The 25358-nt window shown below is 58.4% G+C and overlaps 1 protein-coding gene and 1 long non-coding RNA gene across 3 annotated transcripts in view; one reads left to right on the forward strand and one right to left on the reverse strand.

Annotated features, from left to right (window-relative positions):
- Positions 1-311: 311 nt before the first annotated feature.
- Positions 312-10692, reverse strand: LOC144290780 (uncharacterized). Its single transcript, XR_013358316.1, has 4 exons — positions 10205-10692; positions 9593-9703; positions 8283-8489; positions 312-2099 (listed from the first exon to the last, which is right to left on the reverse strand). It is a non-coding gene; the product is annotated as an uncharacterized LOC144290780 (long non-coding RNA).
- A 9739-nt stretch (positions 10693-20431) lies between these two features.
- The window catches only part of HTRA3 (HtrA serine peptidase 3), a 30884-nt gene continuing 25957 nt past the window's right edge, over positions 20432-25358 (forward strand). For both annotated transcript variants that reach the window (XM_077875443.1, XM_077875453.1), the window contains exon 1: positions 20432-20816. In XM_077875443.1, coding sequence (XP_077731569.1) covers positions 20432-20816 — 385 coding nt within the window. The remainder of the gene's footprint in view (positions 20817-25358) is intronic.

The raw sequence follows: 25358 nt of genomic DNA on the forward strand, positions 1-25358 counted from the left end.
ATTCTTGTATCTTCCCAACTTCACGGAATTTTATAATACATACTTTGGGATCAGAGAATCAGTTCCATAAAGATTATTTGATAAAGTGAGAAAATTCTCATGAAACCATGTTTTTATTTTTTTTTTAAGATTCTATTTTTTTATTCATGAGAGACACACAGAGAGAGAGAGAGAGAGAGGCAGAGACACAGGCAGAGGGAGAAGCAGGCTCCATGCAGGGAACCCAATGCAGGACTTGATCCCTGGACCCCGGGATTATGACCTGAGCTGAAAGCAGATGCTTGACCACTGAGCCCCCCAGATGCCCCACCATGTTCTTATTTTTAAGATTGTTTTAAAAGATTATTTATTTAGAGAGAGAATGTGTGCTCATGAGCAGGGGCAGGAGCAGAGGGAAGGGGAGACAGAGAGAGAATCTCAAGCAGACGCCCTGCTGAGCACAGAGCCAGACTCAGGGCCCAATCCCACGACCCTGACCTGAGCTGATATCAGGAGTCGGACACTTAAATGATTAAGTGATGGAGGTGCCCCAAAATCATTTTTTAAAGTGAAGATGCTGTAAGGTGTAGCAGTACCGTGAACACACCCACACTCTGGCACACTCACATGCATGCACATGCACCCACGCACTCCAGGACTCACAACCAGAGGACAATAACCCCATCATCCACAGGACTCCCCTGACTGCTGGGGTCGGGGTCAGGATTGGTCAGTTCCCCGGGTCACTGTAACAAATCACCGCAAACAGGGTGGCTGAAAACAGAGAAACTCATTCTCTCAGACTGGAGGCTGGAATCCAAACCGAGGTGGGGGTGGGGGTCCCTCCGGGGGCACCAGGGGAGGCTCCTTCCGGCCTCTCCCAGCTCCTAGGCATCCCTCCATCTGACCTCTGTGGTCATGCGGCCTCTGCCTCCTTCTCTGTGTGTCTTTTATAAGGACACTTGTCGTCGGGTTTAGGGCCCACCCAGGTAATCCAGGATGAGGGCACGTTGAGATCTTTAACTTAATCACACCTGCAAAGAAACATTTTCAAAATAAGTTCACCTCCACAAGTTCTGGTGGTCAGGAGGTGCACAAACCAATTAACCTACCTTGAGGGGATGACTTTAAAGAAATTTCTGTGTACTCTTTGCGACTTTCTGAATTATCCACAATGAGAATGTATAGCTTTTATAATTAGATGCAATCAACAATAATAATAGTGGGTTGCCTAAAAATAATAGTTATTTCTCCCACCTTGAAAGAGAGCCAGAAACAGGACAAGAGAGACGGTTGACAAGCAGGTTGACAGAGTGGGCTGGAGCCTCTCTAGTTGTGGGGAGGTGCCTGACCCTCCTCCCCCAACCCCCGTCCTGGCCCTGAGAGCCGGGGGCTGGGCTGGAGTCATGGTGTCATCATCACACAGGCATGTCCCCAGGGTGGGGGATGGGCCTGGGGGTCCTGTGGCCCAAAGAAGATGGGCACTGGGACGGAGTGGTGGGGCTTCTGGGGAGCAGCCGACAGGAGGCTGTGCTGCTGTTCACTGGACCCTGGGTGGGCAGCACGGCACAGACCCCTTGCCGGTCACTCTGGGCCTCACTGGTAAGATTGGCACTGTCACCTCCACTTTACGGGTGAGGAAATGGCATCTCAGGTGGATCATTTGCTCAAGGCTCACAGCTGGTGCATGATGGAGTGTGGCTCCGACGGGGCATGTGGTCTCCAGGACACCTTCCAACACTTGGAGACACTTGGCTGAATGTGGACTGGAAATGACATCTCTTTGGTGTCCTGGCTGTATGCAGTGGTGCTCACTCAGTGTTCCTGGACCCCGTCTCCCTGAGGGCAGAGCTCATGTCTACCTGCTTCTGTGTGACCAGCATTCAGTCCCAAGGACGTGGGACCCCTTGGGGCTTTGACTGAAAAGCTGGGACTGGGGGCAGGCCCCCAGAGGCCGGGTGGGGTGGTGGCGACCCTCTGAGTCCAGGAATCTGTGCTCCATGGTGCTGCTCCTCTGCTCTGTGATTCGGGCTTGTGTCACACTTGCCCTAGGCCTCAGTTTTCCCATCTATACGATAGAGGTGATGCTTCTCAGGCCCCGCAAGCTCTGCGACAGTGGTCTGTGGAGACAAATGGGAAAGTAAGTTTCCTTCCCCGAGGCTGGTTGGTGGCCCTGGCCTCCCGCCTTCCAGGAAGCAGGTCACTGCTGACCTCTGAGCATCCCAGGCCCCCGCCTGTGCCCAGCTGGAGGTGGCCAGTCCCCCTTCCGTCCTCTGGAAAGAATCCCAGGACCGCAACTCTGGGAAGAACTCTCAGCCTGGCCCTGGGAATGGCCCTGGGGACCAGGACTGTCTGCTGGAAAGACAGTGCCTGCAGTGTAGACACTGACACACACCCAGACAGTGCAACATTCGCACAATGCACACATACATGCACACAGGCATGCATGCACACTTATGCCTGGACTGCACATTCACATACACGTGCACACAGGTACTCACACCTGCATTGCACATGCATTATGTATGTACACACGAGTGCACACAGGTATGCATGCACACTCACATCTGTGTTGTACATGCATACACATGTGCACACGAGTATACACAGGTACACACACACTCATGCCTGCATTGCACATGCATACATACATGCACACAAATGCACACACACACATTGCTCTCAAGTAACTATTAACAGTTCTACCCTTCATACGTGTCTATGCAGAGAAAGGCAATCCTTAAAGGAAGAATCACCCAGAGACCCACCCGTGAAGTGCACATTTTGGAGAATTTCCTTCCAGACCTCGAGAGAAGAGACAGGCAGACATACATCCTTTCTAATTCTTTTTTTTAAAGATTTTATTTATTTATTCATGAGAAACATAAAGAGACAGAGACACAGGCAGAGGGAGAAGCAGGCTCCCTACGGGGAAGCCCAATGTGGGACTTGATCCTGGACCCCGGGATCATGCCCTGAGCCAAAGACAGATGCTCAACCACTGCACCACCCAGGAGTCCCATATCCTTTCTAATTCTTACAACAATGGCATCATACGGCCCTTCTGGGTGGTCACCTCTCTCCATTCTAGGAGGCACGTGGTCCCCTTTCATGTAGACCTGGGAGGAGCCCCGAGGGACGCTGCTTCCTCAGACAGCCCACCGGGCGGCAGCATGAAAGGCATCCTGATTGTTCCACATCCTGAAAGCACCATGGGAAATGTCCACGGCTTGACTCTTTCCTTGGGATTAGCACCTGGGAGCTGCGGGGCCAGTGGTGAGCAGCCTTTCTTTGCAGGAGAATCTGTCCCTGTCTGTCTGTGCAGCTCTCCCCACCCCCACCCTGAAAGGCGCCCAGCACAGGGGCACACCCCAAGCATGCTGCGTCCAGGGGTGTATGGGCAGGGATCTTTCCCTGAAGGCTCACTTGGTTTGGTTCAAGAGGCCACACGGCTCTCCTTGCACAATACCCCCTGCATATGGCTTTCCTTACACAGTGTCTGCCCCTAAACCACCATCGCCTTGTTTGAAGCATGTGTCTATACCCAGGTGTCAAGGGCTGTGCTGGGGAGCAGCCCCCTGAGGGCCACATTCATGGAAACGTCGGCTTAAAACACCATCCTTCCAGTGGACTCTGTGGCCGCAGATGAACACAGAACACGGCTCTGGGCACCTGGCAAAGTTGAGACCCTCCTGGGGGCACCCCTTCCAGGAACAGGTGCGCATGCCCAAGAGCAAGCACCAGAGGGAGGGCCAGGGAGGCTGGTATCGGGCCCTACCCTGCGCACTAACCAAGAAGGGACATTTCCCTGCCTGGGCTCCCCAAGGTGGAGCTGTGGGTGGAGGGCGGGACGTTGCACTGTGCCTGTAGGAACAGTGTCCAGTACAAGGAAGTTGTCCCACATGGAAGGAACAGTGTGGGGAGGGCCCCGAGGTGGGACCTGGCCTCCCAAAACCTTTGGGGGAGGGGGACGCCACAGAAATGGGGTGACAGAGGCTGACCGTGGTCACAGCCTGGGACCACTTAGTCCTGCGCTCTGAGCTGTGAGTCCTTAAAATCATGGCAAAATGCATATGACATAAAATTTACCCTTGAACCATTTTCAGGTGTGTGGTTCTGTGGCGTTTACAGTGCCACCGTGCCGCCATCACCAACAGCAACCCCAGAGCTGTTTCATTGTCCCAAACTACCGCTCTGTGCCCATGAGACACTAACTCCCCACCCCCGCCTCCCACCCGCTGACCCCACGAATCTGACCCCCCGAGGAAGCCCGTGCAGGTGGAGCCATGCAGTAGCCATCCTTCCGTGCCCAGCTTGCTTCGCCCAGCAGAACGTCCCCCAGGTTCATCCGCGTGGTGGCCCGTGTCAGAACGTCCTTCCTGTTTCAGGCTGCATGATGTCCCAGTGTGCGGATGGGCCACGCTGCATTCCGTCGTCCCTTGGGTTGCTTCCACGTTTTGGCTGCTGTGAGCATTTCCGTCTGAGGCTCTGCTTTCACTTCTTCGGGATGTTTACCCCAGAAGTGGAATTGCCGAAATGTACGGCAATCCTGTCCAAGGTTGTGAGGACGCGCCACACCGTCTCCCAGCAGCGGCAGCACCGTTGTGCGCTCCCAGCTCCCGCCCGCAGCGCGGGGTTCCGACCCCTCACGTCCTCACCGAGGCTTGTTCTCTGTTATTTATCTATTATAAATAGCAGCCATCCAAAGGGCCCAGGTGACATCTCATCATGGTTTCAATTTGCGCTTCCCGGAGGATGAGGGATGTGGAACATCGCTTCACGTGTCGTTGGCCATCTGTCTGTCTTCCTCGGAGACATTTCCACTCCGGTCCTCTGCTCACTTTAAAATTGTTTCTGGTTGTTGTTGAACTGTCAAGCTTTCCGTGCACTCTGGACATTGGCGCCTTGACAGACATACTCCGGGCAGGTGCTTCCTCGCGAGCTACGGTCGCCTCTCCGCTCAGCTGACTGTGCCTTGCACACGAGTTTTCATTTTGATGCAGGCCTGTGTCCTTGATGCCGTGTCTGACAAATCGTCACCAAATCTAACATCATGGAGCGTTTCCCTAATTGTTCTTCCAAAAGTGTTAGAGTCTTATCTTTAGACCTTTGATCCATTTTGAGCTAATGTTTGGGTATGGTGTGAGGTCTAGGCCCAACTCATTTCCTCGCATGAGGATGTAAGGACTTTTTTAAAAGGAAATTTAAAATATATATGCTGACTACAGAAGTCGTCGGTAAATATTTCTTGTACAGAAAACTGCTTAAAAAAAAAAAAGAACATTAAAATCACAAATCATCTCCCGAGAAGTGGAAACTTCAAACGTTACTTTTCAGAAACCATGTGCCTATGTGCAACACTGGATGCATAGCACGTGTGTCATTTCCAAATCTTCATCTTTCCCTGCGGTGTCTGGTGTGGGCTTCCATGCACCTCCTCAGCTCTGTGCCCTCCAGGCCCGTTCCTGCTCCCCAAGAGCCCACAGCGACTCCTGCACACCTCCCTCCACTCACCCGACTCCCTCCCTGCATCTTAACATAACCTGGAGGTTCAGGCTCAAGTGTGCAATTGGTTTACTCTTCTCCTAATTCTGCACCCGTCCCCCCTGCTGCCGCTCCTTTTTAGAGGAAAACTGCAGGAAAGTTTCTTCTCTCCACCCCTACACATTCCGTGGGCATCCTGTGGTCTCCGCCTACACTGCCTCACTGGGCAAGCTCCTCCAGTCCCATGGACTCCAACAGCACCTCTGCACCCAGGATTCCTGGTGGCACGCCTGCCCCAACATACCCTCCACCCTAGATCCACCTGCCACCTGCCTGACTCGGCCCCTCCACCTGGATGGCAACAGACTTCTGCAGCCAGACGCCTGAGCTTCGCACCGAGCCCCACGGAGCCCCACCGAGCCCCTCCTGCAGGGGTGTTCCTCTCTCTCTCAGGAACGGCTCCTCGAGGCTTCCAGCGCTCGGGCACAGAATCTCATGGTCAGCCTGGGCTCCCCACATTCTCCATCACCCATGGCTTCAGAGCAGATCCAGAGCCCACCACCTCGAGGCCACTTGCACCTGCCTGAGCCCTGTGTCACTGTGACCACTCTTAACTGGCCTCCTGGCCTCTGCCTCAACCTCTTCCATAGAAGCCGGATGGTGTCAGTCCCCTGCTCAGACCCCTCGGAGACTCTCAACTCCCTCACAGCCCTGAGACCCCTGTGACCCCACCACCTCCCTTCATTCATCTCATTCCAATAGCTCTCCCCTCACTTGCTGGGTTCTAGAGCACCCCAGACAGTGCTCTGCCTCAGGGTCTTTGCACATGCTCTTCCCACTGTCTGGAGCCCTCCTGTCCACACCCACAGGGCCCCTCTCTCCCTCACCTCCCTCGGGTCAGTGCTGAATGTCCCCTCCCGGTGAGGCCTTCCTGGCTGTCTCAACATCAGAGCAATTGCGGCACTGCCCCCCACCCCCCAACCCCACCCCACCCCGCCCCACCCCGCCCAGCTGGCTCATGTCCCCCAGCCCTGTCATACCGCCAGACACCTGTTATGCTCACCCATTTATTCCTTGCCCCACAGAGCAGGGACTTGGCTCTGTCCACCCACCCAAGGCCCACCACCGCCCACTGCAGCTCTGTGATGTTTATTCTTTGCTGAATGAATGAATTATAGATCTTTGCCCTTAGGAATAATGTTGACACTTGTTATTATTCTGTAAGCAATGCCTAATTACTTTGCCCGACTCCGTGATTCACCACCTTCGAACCTGCTGCCTGGCCTTCACGCCACAACCCCCCGATTGTTAAACAGATGATGTGAATCACCTCTGAGGCAACAGGAGTTCATCTCTACGTGGCCTTTCTAGGGGGGAGGAGACAGGGGAACATTTCCTGACCTCTCAAAGATTTAGAAACACCTGCGTGCTTCCTTCACACACTAAGAGACACTTGCTTGGGATGAAATTCTTGGGGGAGGCGATGCTTTTCCTTCAAAATTCCACAGTCGATGGGACACCTGGGTGGCTCAGATGGTTAAGCGCCCGACTCTTGATTTCAGCTCAGCTCACAATCTCAGGGTCACGAGATAGAGCCCTGCGTCAGGCACCACGCTGGCCGTGGAGTCTGCTTGAAATTCCCTCCCTTTGCCCCTCCCCACCCCTCTCTCTCTACTAAAAAATTTAAAAATTAACAAAATTCCACACATTGTCCCATTGCCTCCTGAGATTCAGAACCTCAGAGCCCCATATGTGGAGCCCCGGTCCAACCTCACAGAGCAGAGAATTATTTACCAACCAGCACAGGCCACGCTCGTGGCTGCTGGGCATCCACGCACACTCAAGCCTCTATATGACAACAAAGCCACTGTCTTCCCCCTGATGAGATGACACAAAGGGGAAAACGTGGAAACCATCAACAGAACGAAAGGCAGCCTACAGCGTGGGAGAAGAGATTTGCCAGCCGTTTACCTGATAGGACATTTATACCCAAAATATAAAAGGAACTCATACGACTCCCAAAAAATACAAACAAGTGACCGGCACACTGGCACATGAAAAGATGCTCGACATCATTATTCCCCAGGAAGTGCAAGTCAGAACCATGGTGAGCTCTTATGTCACAACTGTCAGAAGGGCTGGCATCAAAGACGAGACGCAACAGGTGCCTCCTGCACGGCTGGTGGGAGCACAAACCCCTGCAGCCCCCACTGAGCACAGGATGCGGGCTCCTCCGAGAGCTAAAAATAGAGCTACCCTGTGTTCCCTCTTCCGGGTATAGATCCAAGGGGAAGGCAGACAGGATACGGAGGAGTCGTCTGCTCCCCCACATTCACGGTGGCACCAGTCACAGCAGCCAACGCACAGAAACGGCCCAGGTGTCCATGGAGGGCTGAGTGGCTGACGACACGTGCGTGCAGAGGAAGGAGTGTCATTCAGCCACGAGAAAGAACAAAATCCTGCCGCTTGCAACACCACGAAGGGGCCTGGATGGAGTCACGGTGCATAAAGATTCCTCACTCACGCGTGGAATCTAAAAACCCGGAGCTCATGGAAAGAGAGTCCAGAGCAGAGGCTGCCCAGGCTGGAAGGGGGTGTGTGGGGAGATGCCGGTCCAAGAGCGGGAACCTTGGTGCAGAGCTGGATGCACCCTGGGGCCCCAAAGCACAGCACGGTGGCTGAGATGACCACAGGGTCCTACACTTGTAGGTGGCAGAGAGCGAATCTGAGTGTCCTCGCCACACACACACACACACACAGGAAAGGAGCAGCAACTGTGTCACGAGGGAGGCGGACTCCCCCTCGCTCCTTCTGCTCACCCTCATCTCTGCGACAGCCACTCATTCCTCCAGGAGTGAGGCGACCACACAGACCCCCCACCCTGGGCTTCGGTCTCACTTTGTCCTGAGGCCTCAGGGGAGACAGGGAGACAGGGCATCAGCTCTCAGGCCTCCAGACACTTCCTTCCAGTGAGCGTCAGCAAAATAAGCCTTCAGGTTCACAGTGGGGCCAGTTCTCGGTTCCGGCTGCAGTGGAAAAACACAGGAGAAGATGGACACGTCCATTCCATCTTCTGGGGGCAGAGACGGGGTGGGGGGTAGCCTTGCACAGGCCCACTGGCAGGGGTGCAGAAGGGGACATGCCTCCAGGGTGAGGTCACCGAGCTGGCTGTAGCCCAGGGCAGCGGTGGGAACCCTGCGTCTGCCCAAAGCCAGGGCTGGGCCAGGGGTGACACTGCCAGGCCTCCCTGGGGCAGGGAACCGCGGCGGCTAGTGGCTGAACCTTCCTGCCCGCGGCGCAGGATAATTACAGGGTCCCGGCCGCATGCAGGGGCGGGGGTGGGGGAGCATGCCGCGGGCCCCTTGGTGCCTGTGCTGCATGTGTGATTTGTCTGGAGGGGTTTCCGTGGAACACAGCCACACGGGAGCAGTGAAGGCTTAAGGGGCCTCTTACCGGCCACCCCAAGGGCCGCAGAGGCGCTGTGTCCACTGTGGACACGATCCTATCCTGGCTCTGGCCTTGCCGTCCCCTACCTGCAGCCAGTGCCGACCTCATGGACGCACAGCTTGCTCGCCAACCCCACAGTGGCCCCATTGCACTTAGAATCAAATCAGAGCTCCCACCAGGGCCTGGCATCCTTGATCCGAGCCCCCCGTCTACACTCCAGCCACAGAGTCACCTCTGGCTGTTCCCTCCTGGCCCATCCATCTGCCCCTTGCAGGGGTGGGACACTGGAACTACACCAAGTGCTGGTGGGTGGGGCAGTCCTCTGCCTGGGCCTGGGAAGGGAATCCCACTCTGGACCTGTATCCTGTCCGGGGCAGCACCTCCGTCTGCCTCTGTAAGCCTTGAATGCAGAGCCGATAATGAGTGGGCCTCCTCCGTGGTGGCCGCAGTCGCAGAAAGGCTGGACTCTTCCTGGATCCCTACGTCCTTCCTGGGCTGGCTTCCAGTCTGACCTCAGGCTCTCAGAAGGGGCTCAGTGCGCCTCACCCTGTCTTGGTCTGGTTCCCCTCAAGCAGACCGAGTCTGACTCTGGTCATTGTGCCATGGATCTGTAGGCAGGGTGTTCTTGGGACCTGCCCAGAGAGGAATTTAGAGGTAAAGGGACAACGTGTCTGCAACTCACCCTTGACGGTCCAGAAGAAAATGTGTGTGATGGAGAGAGGCAGAAGCTTTTGGGGAATCAGGAGCAGGTGTATGGTATTCTTTGAATTATTCTTGCAACTTTTCTTGAAGTCTATAATAATCTCAAAATAAGAATCCCATAAACATGGAAGAAGGTGGCATTGCTGGGGAGAAATGCAGTGGGAGGAGGGCCTTGGCTAGGAGCTGGGGACCCTCGCTTTGTGGTTGGGTTGGGGGGAAGCGGCAGTGCAGGTGCACAGCAGGGCCAGGGTGTGGAGTGATCCAAGGACAGTGCCAAGCTGTGCAAAGCTGGTGGGAAGTCAGATGTAGAGAATGTTTGCAGGGGGGTGTCAGGCAGGATTGGTGTCTAAAAGGAAAATTCTAGGGATGCCTGGGTGGCTCAGTGGTTGAGCATCTGCCTTTAGCTCAGGGCATGGTCTCAGAGTCCTGGGATCAAGTGCCGCATTGGGCTCCCTGCATGGAGCCTGCTTCTCCCTCTGCCTGTGTCTCTGCCTCTCTCTGTGTCTTTCATGAATAAATAAATAAAATATTTTTTAAAAATGAAAGGAAAGTTCTAGCACAGCAAGGAAAGCTGGAGGTATAATGAGGTCACCTTCGGCGTGAGTCCCTGTGTCGTGAATGAGAGGGCGGCAGGGTCGTCTCCTGAGAGAGCAGAGTCCAGGGGATGAGCACACTGGGGTGATGCAGCAGGGCGACCATCCCGGGGTAGTCCTCAGCCCACAGCCATGGGGTGAGACAGCAAGGGGTTGTGTTTACCAAATGACCATGACAGAGGCAGACAGACAAAGAAATGGGAGAAGAGGAGCTTAATTGCAAAGACTTCTTGATCGCTAGGATCTGAGCTGCCTGCAGAAGGGTGGGCAGAGTGGGTGAGGACTGCCACCCAGAAAGTCGAGTCAGTATCAGGACTGGGGCAGAGGGATGTGTGAGCAGGCTGGTGGAGGGTTGGAGCACAAACCCGCCTGGGGAGAGGGTAGGTCGCCGAGACCATTCATTCAAGGGGAAGAGGACAGGCCCTTTGGCAGGTGGTGCTGGGACAACGGGACATCCCAGTGCAGGTGAGTACAGCCAGATCCCTCCCTCACGCCACACACAGAAATCCCCCAGAAGGGGCCGCAGATCCCAAGGGAGGCACTGAAGTCATAAAGCTCCTAGAGGAAAACACCCACCCCGCCCGACAACCAGGCGTCAGCCATGCCCAGGCCTCCCACCGGCCTCTCGCCTGCAGCCCCACGCTCCCAGTTCCAGGTGGCCGGCGAGGCCAGGCTCTGGGCTCCAGGCACACACAGTGCTGGGGAGGGGCCGCCCGGGGAGGGGGAACCACACAGCCTCCAGGTGGGACAAACCAGAGTTTCATCCCTAGCCCTGGGCCTTGGGGGAGCTGCTCCCTGCTCTGAGCCTCAGGTCCTCCTGTAAAGTGGAGACCTTGTGTAGGCACTCGGCTGAGTGCTCCCCATCTATGTTTACTGTTGGGTAAACATACTCTGAGTGGGCACAGCTTCTGCACGACAATCTCAGTTGCAGGTAACCACAGGAAACCCAACTCTGCTGATTTCAATGTCATAGGACTTTACTGGCTCAGTTGACTGAGAACAGAGTGCAGCTTCAGGCATGGCATGATCCAGGCTCCCGACCTGCTTGTCTTCTCTCTTTCTCTCAGTTCCACTTCTCATGAGTTTTCATTCCAAGGCAGACATTCCCCTCGAGGTCATCAGATGCCACTGGTCTGATTCTCCCAACCAAGGAAAGAAAAAGACCAGAATCAAGGAAAGTAGGCTCCTCCCCACAGCTCCATCAACCAGCTCCTTGAGAGGAATTGACTCTCAATGGTAAGAGGGCCCACCCCTGAATCAATCACTGTGGAATGGGGTGGGACATGCCAATGGGTTGGGCCAATCGGGGCTTACCCTCAAATGGGACTGAGTTTCAGGAAACTCAGAAACTTGGTGCCTGTCCATTGGAAAAATGGGGAGTTCTAGAAAGACACCAGATCTGCATCCAGAGCCTGACACCAGGGCAGGGTGGGCACTGGGGGGTCTGCCCATGGTCAAGGCTGAGAAGCCAGGTTGCTGTGAGGAGCCCAGCCAGCAAGGGCACCATGGGGTGTGGGGTGCTCTGAACAGAGGAGAGGTTGGCGCAACAACGCAGGCAGGGCTGCCCTGGCAGGTGTGTGAGAGGGGTCCCATCCCTGGACGTGAGCAAGCCCACTGGGACGACACTTGGTCGGCCTCCAGTGCTGGCTCTCTGAGACCACATGACCCCAGCCCCCAACTGGACACCTTCCATAGTCCAGCCCACGCCACCCCCCAAAGCAGGGCCCACTGTGTGACCTTGGGCGAGTCACTTAACTTTTCTGAACCTCTTCCCTGTGACATGGGAATGGTAGGAGACCCTCCACAGGGACATATGGGAACATGGTAGATGCCCAGAAATGGTTGGTCCTAGGACCACTGGGGTGGAGGTGTCCTGGAGGGTGCCTATGTCCCGCCCCAGGGTGAAAGTTTTGAGGGGTGCCCCACATGGGCATCAGCACCCTCCTTGCCCTCGGATCTGAGGCACAGCAGGCCCTGGGACCCTGAGGACAAAGCCCAGGGGACAGGAAGAGCAGCTTGGCCCAGGGACAAGGGGAAGGGGACTCCAGACCCCTGTCCATCCTTCCTGACAAGGTGGCCCAGGCCTTGGGGAGCCAGAGTGACCGTTTCAGAGCAGGGCCCGGCCTCCCCAGCTCCTACGAGGACGGGAAGGGCCTCAGGGGCTGGAGGGCTGGCAGCTCCTCTGAGGGCGGCGGAGGCCAGCAGCCTCCAGGACAGCTGCACGGGCCGCCAGCTGAGTGGGTGGGGCTGGCCGTCCTGAGAAGGAGCAGACAGGACGCACCCTCCCAGGAGAGGGGTCACGTCCAGCTCCTCCGTCGGGCCGGTCCGGGGCGGGGCAGTTTCCAAGAAGAGCCCAGGCTGCAGGCGGTCAAAGCTGAGGCCTGTTGTCTTAGGAGGAGACCAAGCCCTGCTGTCCGGGCAGGCTGAGCTCACCATCATTTCAGTGGGCCAGACCCCTCCCCTGCCCGTCTTGCTCAGCTCTCGTGACTGAGCCTCTGCGTCAGCTAGTCCCAAACCAGCTTTTGCACAAGAGGCCCAAGCCCCACTGCCTGGGTTCTAATCCTGATTCTGTGGCTCGTTGCTGTGTGACCTTGGGCAAGTCACGGAACCTCTCTGTGCCCAGCTCTCTTAAAGGGTGAAATGAGCATATCAGTAGTAGCAGCTCCGTTGGAGATTTGGGTGAGGGTTTGGGTGAGGCTGCTACATGGAACTCGGTCAAGGGGCCCTGTCCGTGAGCCCGGCTGTCTTAGCAAACCACCTGCCCTTCCTGGGCCTCGGTTCTCCTTCTGTAAAATGAGTATGAGCAGAAGTGTAGTGCTGAGAAGTGCATGGATTTTGGGGTCAGACCCACCTGGTTTCTAGACCCAAGTCCATCATCCAGGGGCTTAGTGGCCTTGGGAAAGCCACTTGAACTCTCTGAGCTGAGTTTTCTGCACCTAAGTAACAGGTATAACTGGCACCCCCTGTGGCACTGTTCCCAGAATTTAAGGAAACGCCTGAGAGAGAGCAGAGCCGGGGGCAGCCGACCAGCCTGACAGCAGTGGGGTCCCTCCCCCTCTCCAGGCCTCGCCCCACCCTTGCCGGGGCATTGCCCCCCATGCCCTCGGGGTTACCAGACACCCACTCACCCGCACCCCGTGCCCCATGTTTCTTTTTTTTAAATAATAAATTTATTTTTTATTGGTGTTCAATTTGCCAACATACAGAATAACACCCAGTGCTTATCCCGTCAAGTGCCCCCTCAGTGCCCGTCACCCATTCACCCCCACCCCCCGCCCTCCTCCCCTTCCACCACCCCTAGTTCGTTTCCCAGAGTTAGGAGTCTTCATGTTCTGTCTCCCTTTCTGATATTTCCTACCCATTTCTTCTCCCTTCCCTTCTATTCCCTTTCACTATTATTTGTATTTGTTTTCTGTGCTGTGTCACAAATTATCATAAACCCACTGGCTTAAAACAACACCCACTGAGCATCTCATGTCTCTGGGCCGAGGTGGCACATTCTGGCTGGTCCTCATGCAGGGTCTCATGGGGTGTTGGCCAACAGCTCCCCTGACAGGAGGCTCAGCCAGGGGGTATCTTCAGGTCCTTCGGGGCATTGGCAGAACTCACTTCCTTGTGGGTATAGGACTGAGGTTCCCATTTCCTGGCTGGCTGTCAGCTGCGGGATGCTCAGCTCCAAGACATCGCCCCAGGTCCTGGCCCTGTGGCCCCCTCGAGGCCCCCCACACATCCATGCTCTCTCCACACTTCAAGGAGGAAGGGCTCAGTCCCTATTAAGGGCTCTCCTGATTAGGTCAGGCCCACCCACACTCAAGAGGAAGGGAATTATACAGAGTGTGCATACCGGGGGGTGGGGTAGGAATTTGGGGGGAACATCCTAGCATCCGGCCCACCTCCTCCTTTGGCCCTTGGGAGCCCCAGGAGGAAGCCTTCTCACTTCTGGTAGATAGCAAACTGGAGCCCCTGGTCACACAGCAAATGCCTAGAGAAGAAACAACCGGGCACCAGCCCCAGATGCGTACAGCCTTCTTTTGTAGACGAGGGGACTGATGTATCCTCTACAGCCTTCTGGGTCTAAGCAGAGTCCAAAGACGAGAATTACAGGAGCAGAATTTATCTCAAAGGAAGAACATTCTAGCAACTGAAGGCACTGCTTTGATGGGTAGTGAGCTCCCCATCATCAGAGGTGTCTGAGCAGAGGCTGGCTGGCCCTGTCGGGATGCCCACGAGCTGGTGCCAGTCACCATGCAGCTTCTTCCAGTCAGTCTCTGAGACCTACCTTCCTGCCAGTGGGGACCGTCGTCCTGCTGGAAAAGGAGCCCAGCAGGTGATCAGAGCTGGACTGGACGCCGCTCCCGACTCCACTGCCTCCGTGACGGGGTCAGGGGTGGATGTGACAACCACCGACTGGAGCCAAGAAGATACACTGAGCCTTTCACCGGGCTGCTGGGGAAAGCCCCCCACCCCCACCCCAGAGGAGGGCGCCTGGTCCTGCATCAACCAGCACCACGGGAGCACAGTCTACACGGGCCGCAGGACATCAGGAGCCCCTAGATCAGGCCAGCCCTGATGCCTGATCATAAACCCCCGTCTAGCTGTCAGAGCACCTGTCGAATGGCACTCACAGGAAGGTCTCCCATCCCCCCGGGTGCTGGAGCAGCCCCTGCCAAGCCCCCAAGCATCCTTCTGTCCCAGCATCATCCACACGTCAGGGCACAGCTGCCCTGACAGCACAGCGCATGGCTGAGGGCATGTGCTCTGGAGCCAGACAGCCTGGGTCCGGATCTTGGCCCTGCTCAGGCCGGCTGTGTGACCTTGAACACGTTACTCCACCTCTCTGTGCCTTGGCTGCCGCACCCACCAAACAGGACCATGATGGCACTGATGTCTCAGGGTTCCCGAAAGCAGTACCAGGTGCTGGCCGCTGTGGCTCTCGCTCCCTCTCCCCGTTGAGGCCGGGGCCCCGCGTGGGACAGCTGGAAGAAGAAAGCCAGGCAGGGGTCAGGAGGGAAGTGTCTCTCCCAGAGGACCCACTGCCTGCAAGTGCGGTGAGTGACAAGGGGAGGGGGCTGCAGACAGATGTGACCACGTCACTGCCCCCTCGCCACCCCACCCTCTGAGTCACCCACTGATGTGAGCTGCTGAGTCTTATCGCAGGCCGAGGTGTGGCCAGGGATGGTCCTCGAGGTCCCCAAGTGACATAACCATGACCTCATCCGATGTGAAGCCTGGGCCTGGACAAGGGTCAGGTGACAAGGTAAAGCCTGTCCGGAGTTTGGATGGCTCGGCCCGAGAACCAGGGCCCAGTGCCGCCGTCCACCTCTACACAGAGGTAGAGGTGAGGGACGCGGGTGCCCCAGGGGGAGGCCGACCCCCACCTAGCCCAGGTCCAGCCTCGATGCACTCAATTCCATTCCGATCCGTGTAGATAACTCTGTCCGACGCCCAGCGTGCACCAGCCCTGGGGAAATGAGACACTGTCCCCTCTGGGCCCGGGGCTGCCATCTGGAGCCAGCTCAGGCATGACCTAGATGGTGGTCATATCATAACCCGGAGCAAGGTCACTGTTCACAGCCAGAGCCGCCCCTCAACGGGCGCAAGGCCCAGAGTCACTTGGAGAGCATCTCCTCTGCCAGAGGATGTTGGGGTGTCCCCCAGAAGGCACTTGCCATAAGCGCACACATAAGGCAGAGGGCGGGCCAGGGGCACCTGCCACCAGCTGCTCTGGGCTGGCCTGTGATGCCCAAGCTCCCCGGCGGGTGCTGACCCACCTCAGTCTTTGGGCTCCATCTGTTAGAGGGTCCCATGGTGGCATCTGGGGCCTTCGGTATATGGTTCCCCACAGATCCTCTCCCTTCTTCTAGAACCTTCTTGCCCTGCTGTGCTGTGTGCCCCATGTCACATGGGCTGACCCCAGCCCATTTGTTCATGGAGTTCTTCGCCTGTGGTCGTGGGTCACCCGGGGAGGCCAGGTGTGCAGCGGGCGTGCTCATGAGTGAGTGGGTGGGGAGACTCTCACCAACTTCGGCATCTGAGCCCCTGCTCCCGAGGAGCTTCCGGGACTTTCTGCCAAGCTCGAGCACTACCACCGAAGCAGCTGCTTCCCTGCCCCCTGCCCCCCCAGAAAGTCCAAGTCACACCTGCTGACCACTGGAGCTTCTTGTGGAAGCCTGGGCCCTCTTACCCCTGGTCCCCACCAAGGAATATCTTATGGGGAGCCATCTAGGACGCGCTGTGGAGGGTGCTGTCAGGACACCGGCTGCATCTTCTTTCTGAGGCCCCCTGGGGAAGCCTCCCCTCCTCTCAGTGGTGAGAAAAGCCAGGCTGCTGTGGAGCAATGGGCTCATTGCTCAACGTCTCATCATATGGACGTCAATGTTTCCCTATTTGCCCTCAGTACTGGGAAGCCCAGAGCCACATTTACAGACAAGCACTAAAAAATATCATCTCATGGTAGGAATTCATCTATCAACCTCACCTCTGGCTTTCCATTATTTTTCTACACCCCCCCCCTTTTTTTTGCTTTGCTCTGTTTCTCTCTTCTCCTTTTTATCTGTTCTGTTTGTAAAGAGTCTTAAACACGGTGGGGGCAGGTACGGGGAGTAAATATACATGAATGAATGATACATTTACCCAGACAAAATCGCCCCCCAGCACTTGCGGGACATGTCCTAGTGGCCGGTGAGAGTGTAGCAGGGAGGCCTGGCAGGGTGCCCGGGCATGCCCCAGAGCCCAGGCCAGAAGCCCCGGCTGAGGGTGACGAGCCTCCCGTCCCCCGACCCCCATAGGTCCTGATGGCAGCAGGACCCCCTTCCCACCGCTCCTCAACGTGCCCCCTCTTCCAAGGCACAGGCACCTACAGAAGGGCAGGGCTCTGGGACAGACTCAGATCCTGGGCAAAGAGGCGCGGGGACGCTGCTGGGGGTGTGCTGGTCTGTGGAGCCTGCGGAAGCAGGAAGGAGCGGCAGCAGCAGGGCAGCAGGGGGTGCTGCTCCCGCCGTGTCCCCCCCCCCCGCCCCCCCAGGTTGCCCCTGACATCTCTGAAATGCACTCCCTGTTGGCCTGCCCAGCACTCTGGGCTCCGGCCAGCCCGCGCTCTCCGCAGCCTCAGGAGCCCAGCCCGCCCACGGCAGCGGGGAACCAGACGACCCCAGGGACCACACCCCTGCGTCCAAGTGCGGCAGAGAAGCTTGTATGCGTCCTTTTGCTCTGGGCCTGTTTCCCCGTCTGCACAAGGCATAGATAGAGATCCCCTGTGGAAGCGGCTGTAAAGGTCACAGGTGGCCATTGGGGGCAGTGTGGCCTCCGGGGAAGAGCCTGGACCTGACTGGCGGAAGGGCCCAAGCCAGCGGAGTCCCAGCCTGCCACAAGCTGTGACCTCGAGCCTCCCCTAAGGAACATAATCCCCGCCTCCTAGGCGCCCTGAACACTGAGCCAAATGCTGTATGTGGGGCAGCATCGCGGGGCCCCAGGAGCCACATTTGCTGTCACTCGAAAGCTACAGAGGGTTGCTGCACAGCTCTCCTCTGCAGCGGCAGCCACCCCGCCTTCAGGGTGCAGATGGGGAACCTCTCTGAGACTCAGTTTCCCCATCTGTAGACAAAAGGGTGAGATGAAATGAGCTCTTGGCCCTCCCTCCCTGAGGTCTCTGCTCCCTGGACCCTGCGGAATGCAGGCACACGAACACACTGCCCCGAGACATGGGCGTCTGCGGTGGGACGTGGGCCCCCAGAGGGTGCACTCTGGGTCGTGATGCCCCCATCACGAGGGTCAGCCTTCTACCCCTGAGGTGTGAGTCCACCCTGCAGGACATGCAAACCAGGAGACCGACCAGGGATGGGGACAGCCCAGCCCAGTCTAGCCCTGGGGCCCCCAACCCCTGGAATGCTCCACATCTTAGACAAAACACATTCCCAGTTTTTCTGAGGTAGAAATATATGTCGTATTGTTCTTTTAGAAGGGAAAGCCCAACCTCCCTTCACAGCCCACTGCCTTGTGGTCCTTCACATGTTCATGGCCACTGTCTCTCCCAGATTCCATGGATGCTCATGTCCAGGGTCCCCCAGAATCTTGGCCCTGCGTCCTTCTCAGTCGGAGCCACTTTCTCCAACATACCTGTCTGGCATGGCCACCCCCCTTCTGATCCATCAGTAGTGCCCAGTCCTCCCAGGACCCCAGGGCCTCAGGGATGGGACCCACCCTCTTCTCCCTGCTGCCTCTCCCAGCTGCGGGTGGAAGTTCCTGAACTGGGTGTCCATAACCTGCATGGGAACAAGCATCCTTATTTTCACCAACGCCTCCCCCGAAGGGCAGTGTTTCCTTCAGTGGGGAAGTGGGCTCAAGAGAAGTCACGGGCATTTCCACGCCCTGCTGGCTGCTGCAGGCACCCCAAGTACCCTTCTGCTCAGCTGCTTGGAAATCTTGGCTGATGACCCTGCCACTGGCCAGATGATGTTATTTAACACACTCACAAAGAAGCCTGTGTATAGATCACAGACACGGATTTGTTTTTCTATAGACTTAATACCTGTATTCCAGTAGCACTGTATACGCTGTGCAGTTTGTTTCATGCATTTTTAAAAAGCATCATTCTGCAAGCCAGCCTTCCCTGACTTCACCAGGTGGCCAGAGGGGCTCACCACACAAACAGGACAAGGATCTCCAGTCCCAGGGTTTGCACACGTGTGTTTTCTCCTGCCCAATGAGTCACCACTCTGATTTATTTTTGCTTCCAGAGCCTCTGACCAGGTGGTGACCAGCTCCTGGTGTGTCCTCTCCCAGGCCCCAGTCCCTTTGCTGCATAGCCCATCTCCTCTGTGGGGTCCTCCCAGCAATCCTGTGAGGGAGCAAAGTGGCTCTTCATTGCCCTTCTGTGCAGGGGAAACTGAGTCACAGAGTTGTAGATGACTCCCAGGGTCCCTAGGGACTGGGACCCCCAGGGGGACAGAACTGTGTCAGACACCTCAGACAGACCATCACACCTCCAAGCTATAAAGACAGAGGAGGGAATTCCGGTCATAGGCAGGTGCTTCCTGAAGGTCTGTCTCCAGTAGAGGTGGGGATCCCGGTGTGGGTTCCTTTTGAATCCTGGGCTGGGGAAGGGCAGCTAGGGCAGCTCACTGGGGAGGAGGAGTAGGGGTATGTGATGGGAAGGAGTGGGAGGGTGTGATGGGGAGGAGGAGCAGGGGGGATGTGCTGGGGAGGAGGAGCAGGGGTATGTGATGGGGAGAAGGAGGAGCAGGGGTATGTGATAGGGAGGAGGAGGAGGGGTATGTGATGGGGAGGAGGAGCAGGGGGGAATGTGCTGGGGAGGAGGAGGGGATGTGATGGGTAGGAGGAGTGGCAGGGTGTGCTGGGGAGGAGGAGCGGGAGGGTGTGCTGGGGAGGAAGAGCAGGGGGATGTGCCGGGGAGGAGGAGCAGGGGGATGCGCTGGGGAGGAGGAGCAGCAGGGTGTGCTGGGGAGGAGGAACAGGGGGATGCACCGGGGAGGAGGAGCGGCAGGGTGCGCTGGGGAGGAGGAGCAGGGGGATGCGCTGGGGAGGAGGAGCAGCAGGGTGTGCTGGGGAGGAGGAACAGGGGGATGCGCCGGGGAGGAGGAACGGCAGGGTGCGCTGGGGAGGAGAAGCAGGGGGATGCGCTGGGGAGGAGGAGCGGCAGGGTGTGCTGGGGAGGAGCAGGGAGATGCGCTGGGGAGGAGGAGCAGGGGGATGCGCTGGGGAGGAGGAGCGGCAGGGTGCGCTGGGGAGGAGGAGCAGGGGGATGCGCCGCGGAGGAGGAGCAGGATCCCCGTCCGGGATCCCCGCGCCGTCTCCCAGCCCAGGCAAGCCGGCAGGCCGGTCGGCGGCGCGGCTCGGGCTGGGTCCCGCCGGAAGGCCGGGCGGGCGGGGGGGCGGGCGGCAGCGGGGGCGGGGCTGGCTGCGGGGCCGGGCCGCCCCTTCCAGGGAGGGCGGGCCGCGCGCGCCTTTAAGTGCGGCGGGGCCCAGGCGCGCCGAGCGTCGGCCCAGGAGGAGCGGGCGCCTCTCGGCTCCGAGCCCGAGCGCGGCATGCCCCCGCGGCCCCGCGGCCCGCCCGCCTGAGCCACCGGCGCATGTGGCCGCGCGCCCAGCCCCGTGCCCTGCGCAGGCGGCCGCCGCCCGGCCCCCGCCCGGCCTCGGCGTCCCCGCGGCTCCCCCGCCGGCCCCCCGCGCCGCCGCCCGCCGCCCGCCCCGCCGCCCTCCCCGCCGCTATGCCGGCGCGCGCGCTGCTGCTGGCCGCGCTGGCCGCCCTGGCGCTGGCCCGAGAGCCCCCGGCCGCGCCGTGCCCCGCGCGCTGCGACGTGTCCCGGTGCCCGAGCCCACGCTGCCCCGGCGGCTACGTGCCCGACCTGTGCAACTGCTGCCTGGTGTGCGCGGCCGGCGAGGGGGAGCCGTGCGGCCGGCCGCTGGACTCGCCCTGCGGGGAGAGCCTGGAGTGCGCGCGGGGCGTGTGCCGCTGCCGCTGGGCGCACGCCGTGTGCGGCACCGACGGGCACACCTACGCCAACGTGTGTGCGCTGCAGGCGGCCAGCCGGCGCGCGCTGGAGCTCTCGGGGACGCCGGTGCGCCAGCTGCAGAAGGGCGCCTGCCCATCGGGTAAGCGCTCGGCCTGGGGAGGGAAGGCACCTCCCGCGACGTGGGGGCGCAGGGCCGGAGAGGGGCTTCCAAGGCCACGCTGGCCGGGCAGGTGGGCAGGCCTCTTAGAAGTCATCTAACCGGACCCCTGGTCTTCTGGGTGGGGAAACTGAGGCGCAAAGCCACGGAAGTAGTTCAAGGTGAAACGGGCCCACTAGCTCTTCGCTTCTCTATCTGGCCTCACCAAAGCATACCTGTCTCGTGTATCATTCTGCTGCTCCTGTATTTCGGCTCTGCCCGGGTGCAATCTTTCCTGGCCATAAAACTCACCCAGAACGGATGTTCTCTTGAGTGAAACCCAGGTTTCTTTCTTCTTAGCTGCACTTAGAGTGCATGTCTCCAGAGGGCTGTTTGGGAATGGTGAGCAAGCATGTGGGGTCTCTGCGGGCATGGGGCCTCCTGGGACAGGCTGCTGAGACAGGGAATTCCTTTGTCCCTCCAAACCCTAGGACAGCCTCCCCGCAACCAGAGCTGGCCCAGGACTGCTTCTTGCCACACAACTTGACCCTGTGCATGGAAGAAAATGCTAGGAAACCCTGCCACCCCTTTATCTGTTTAGGGTGCTTCTTAGGAAGGCAGCCTCGGGCATCGGTTCAGTAGGTGCTTGCAGTCACCATGTGCTGGGCGCTGAGCCCCAATTTCACAGAGACGAGTCAAGCCCTGCGTGTGCCCTCAGTTTACAGCCGCTGGGGGGAGACGCTGACCACCAAGCCAGGCTTGGCGGGCCCCGGGAGCACCAAGGAGCATAACTGCCTGGGCTGCTGGGAAGCCTTTGGGGATGAGGAGTCTCAACGGAGGAGGGAGGACAAGTCTTCTAGGTAGTGGTCAGGAATGGTTCTCTGGGAAGAGCAGATGGCAGGAGCCACCACATGGAGGCCCAACTGCATAGGATGAGCTGCACCGGCGAGAGCACGTAGCCGGGAGCAGCTGGCGTGTAGTGGGATGTGGGTGTATATGTGTGTGTGACACCCAGGACTGGGTGGGCTGGCAGGCATGGGTCACAAGTGGCCATAAGTGTCTGGCCAATGGCTTAGACTTCATCCTGCAGGCCAGACTTCCCAGGTTGCATCTGGTATTCTGAAAATAAGTATCTCATGGCCCAAAAAGCTTAGGAAAATAAACAGTGTCCATGCAGTGGTGATTCACACTACCTTTGAGTCTATCAGACATTCTGAGAAACCTGCAGAGAGAGAGAGGAAAAAAAAAAAAAAACCCACACAAAATCATAAATCCCAGGATTTTCCAAGAGAATTTCAGCAGAGACCTCTTCTTTCCTGGCAAAACATGTATGACCTCCTCCCTGGCACCTCGGGGTTCTGGGGAGCCCAGTCTGGGAAGACCATGTAGGATTCGATATGATTATTTAGGGGAGCCAGTGAAGGGCTTTAAGGGAGGGGAGGGTGATTCGGTCAGGCTTGTTTAGGTTGTGCCCAGAAGAGCGAGGGATGAGAGCACAGTGCCACACGGATTCTTGGACATGGACATTGGCATTGACGGGCCCTCCGCAAGCCATGCCAATGGCCCCCAGAGACAGCGGGCTGGGGTGACGCTGGCACCCGCCCATTATATTTTGGCTATGTCCATGGGGGCCCCCCAATCCTGACTCTGCCACGTGGGGGACACTATTAGACTAAGGCTCCAGGGTCCGGGGCAGTCCAAGCATTTTGAAACCCTCATTTCTTGACTGAGGGAGTCCACGTTCGGTACCTTCCCTGTGTGTCCAGCTGGCCCTGGGCCTGTGACAAGGGCACTGTGATGGGCCACACCCTGCCTATGCCCTGGAGAGACTCCACAGTTGGTCAGGGAGACAAGTGGGGGGGGAGAAGAGGGGAGGAGCCTGACAGACAGGTGCAGAGGGCACTCAGCAGGCAGGCGGGGGCTGCAGCGTGGGGGTCCCGGGCTAGGGCTTCAACGAGCTGCTGACCCGGTTTCCTCTTCTGTAACAAGCGTGGGGCTGACAGTAGCAGCTGCCGGGAGAACCGTGGCAGGGATTGATGGGCCAGGGCGTGCGGGCACGTGGCCCCCTGAGCCGTCGGTAGACCATGTATTAGTTCACGGGTTGCTGTCCCCGTGAGGACCACTGGCACCACTTCTGTTTTATCTGGCCAGGTCAGCCTCGGTGCTGAGCTGCGGAAGGTGAGCCGGAGCTCTCCCGGCAAAGGATGGGGTGGTCAGGAGGGACGGGGGCAAAGCAGAGGCTGGAGGAGCAGCCTCGCAGGCACAGGATCCCAGAGCCCAAGGGGCAGAGGCCTTGGGAGGGAGCAGGGACCATAAAGGGGGCTGCGGGCGCGGCCTCCGTGCCGCGGGGAGGGTGCACGGGGCTGGGGTCCAGCACGCTGTGCACATTAATCTGTGTGGCCCCGCCCTTGCTCCTGGGCCCTGTGCCATCATCATCACCCCATGCACAGGGACCTCAAACATCCAGGCTCCGGCCAGTTCCACCTGCAAAATCCAGTCCCTACAGAATACTTGCTGAGCCAGGGTCTCTGGCTAGCGCTCTCATCTGCCTCTGCGCGTCTGCTCCTTCTTACACCACAGATGCGCTCGGTGAGGCAGGGAGCGGTCAAGGCATTGGTCTGAGGTCACTTGGCCAGGAAGTGACCGAATCAGGCCAGCCCCCGCCCCCTGTCCCCTCACCCGCCCCGCCCCGCCCTGGCTGGCTTTGAAAGCTGCGATGTCAGGGCCCCAGGCTTCTTCTGCAGGCAGGGACAGCAGGGTCCTCGAGGTCTGGCGTCTGGGTCAGACCAGGGTCCCTGGCTCCACTGGGCTGGGTGATGTCCACACATAGCAGCAGGCGAGGTGCTGCCCATCCCGGGCTTTCCTGCACACAATTCCTGCCAGCTCTGCCCTCACCTTAACCAGCCTTCAGATGCCAGGTGCTGGCGACCAGGTCCAGTCTTCAGTGCCTGGCTCTTCCCTGGGCTGGAGCTCTGTGTTTCTGCTGGTCATGGTCCTCATGTCACCTTGTCCTCCCACCCATGGATGGGTCCTCAGCTCCACCTAGAACCTGCCCCTGAGCCACCATTGTTCCTACTTGTCCCAGCACCACTGGCCTCCACCTCCCTCATCCTCCCTCAGATCACTTCTCTATGCAGCGGTCACAGTAACCTTGATAAATCCATGGTGCCCGTCACTGGCGGGACCTCCCTCAGCAGCCCCCCAGCACTTTGACCCACTGGGCCCACCTGGTCCCCTCCCACCCCGTAGCGCCACCTCATCCTCTGTGCTGCAGCCCACTCTTCTCTTCCCCACCTCAGGGCCTTTGCACATGCTGTGCCGGCTGCCCCAGGTGCCCATTCCCTCACCTTCATGTAACCATGTCCTCATCTGTCTGGGCCTGGTTGTGCCACCCCCCTCCCCGAGCTGCCTTCCCTGACCACGACACCTAGGCCACCCCTTGCTCAGCCTCATGAGCACACACCAAGGGCCCTCCAGAACCCCTCCCTTCACCTGTGTGATCAGCCTTATCTGCCGTTTCTCCATCTTACTGGCTCTGAGCCTCACGGGGCAGGGGTCTGGCCCCGATTCCCTGCCAGGCCTGCTCCATCACCCGGCATGTAGTAGATATTGTGGAATGGACAGATCATCTGTGAATCCCCCATAAGCACCCCGACCCTGCTTGCACACCCCCAGTGAAGGGAGCTTACTACCTTTCCAGGAGCTTTGCATCTGCCCATCTGCCCACCGCCTGGTGCGGATAAGTGCCCGTCCGTGGGATAGTAGACACGGCGATGAAGGTAATCATCATGTCTGTAGGGAGAGGAGGCTTCTGCTTTCACCCAACCAGAGCCCCGCGACCCCCCAAACTTCTCTGCCCGCAACTGCAGACAAATAGGCCTGTGCACACACAATTAATTCAAAACTTAGAGCCCAAGGGCAGGTTACAACGTGGCATTTAATAATCCGCGTTGATTGCGCAAGCGGGGTGCAGGTTCCGACAGTGTCTCTTCCTGTTTTATTTATTTAAGGGCTTTGGTCGGTGTTTGAGTTTTAATCCCCTCAGCGGCTTCCTGCGCATGTCTTGGAACTCGGCCCCGGGGCCCGGGCGGGATGACGTTTCCCGTCCACCCCCTGCCCACACGCTGGACAGCGGAGGCCAGCTGCGGCCTCTGGCCAGTCTCAAGAGGGGAGCAGAGACCGGGGTGCTGTGCAGCTGTCCTTCCGGACCAGGCCGGGGCCTCGGGGGCGCCCCCACCCTCTGCTCCTGACCTTAGCCTGGAGGTGTGGCGGGGGTCCCACAGCAACCCCTGGGGGCCGCCTACTCAGACTCCTCCCCTTGCCGTGAACCCCCACAGGGCGGCCCGAGGGGGTGTTGTAAGACTGGATCTCCCTGCTGAAAGCCCAGCCATGGCTCCCACTGCCTTCAAGACCAAGCAAGCACGGACTTCTAATGCCGCCTGCAGGGTTGGTGTGACCTGGCGTCCTCTTCCTGCCCGGCTTCGCCGCCGTTAGCAGGCCCCTGTGAAATCCCCGATCCCACATTGTGAGGGACAGAGGACTATG

This window comes from Canis aureus, chromosome 2 (assembly GCF_053574225.1).
Source record: "Canis aureus isolate CA01 chromosome 2, VMU_Caureus_v.1.0, whole genome shotgun sequence".
Lineage (NCBI taxonomy): Eukaryota > Metazoa > Chordata > Mammalia > Carnivora > Canidae > Canis > Canis aureus.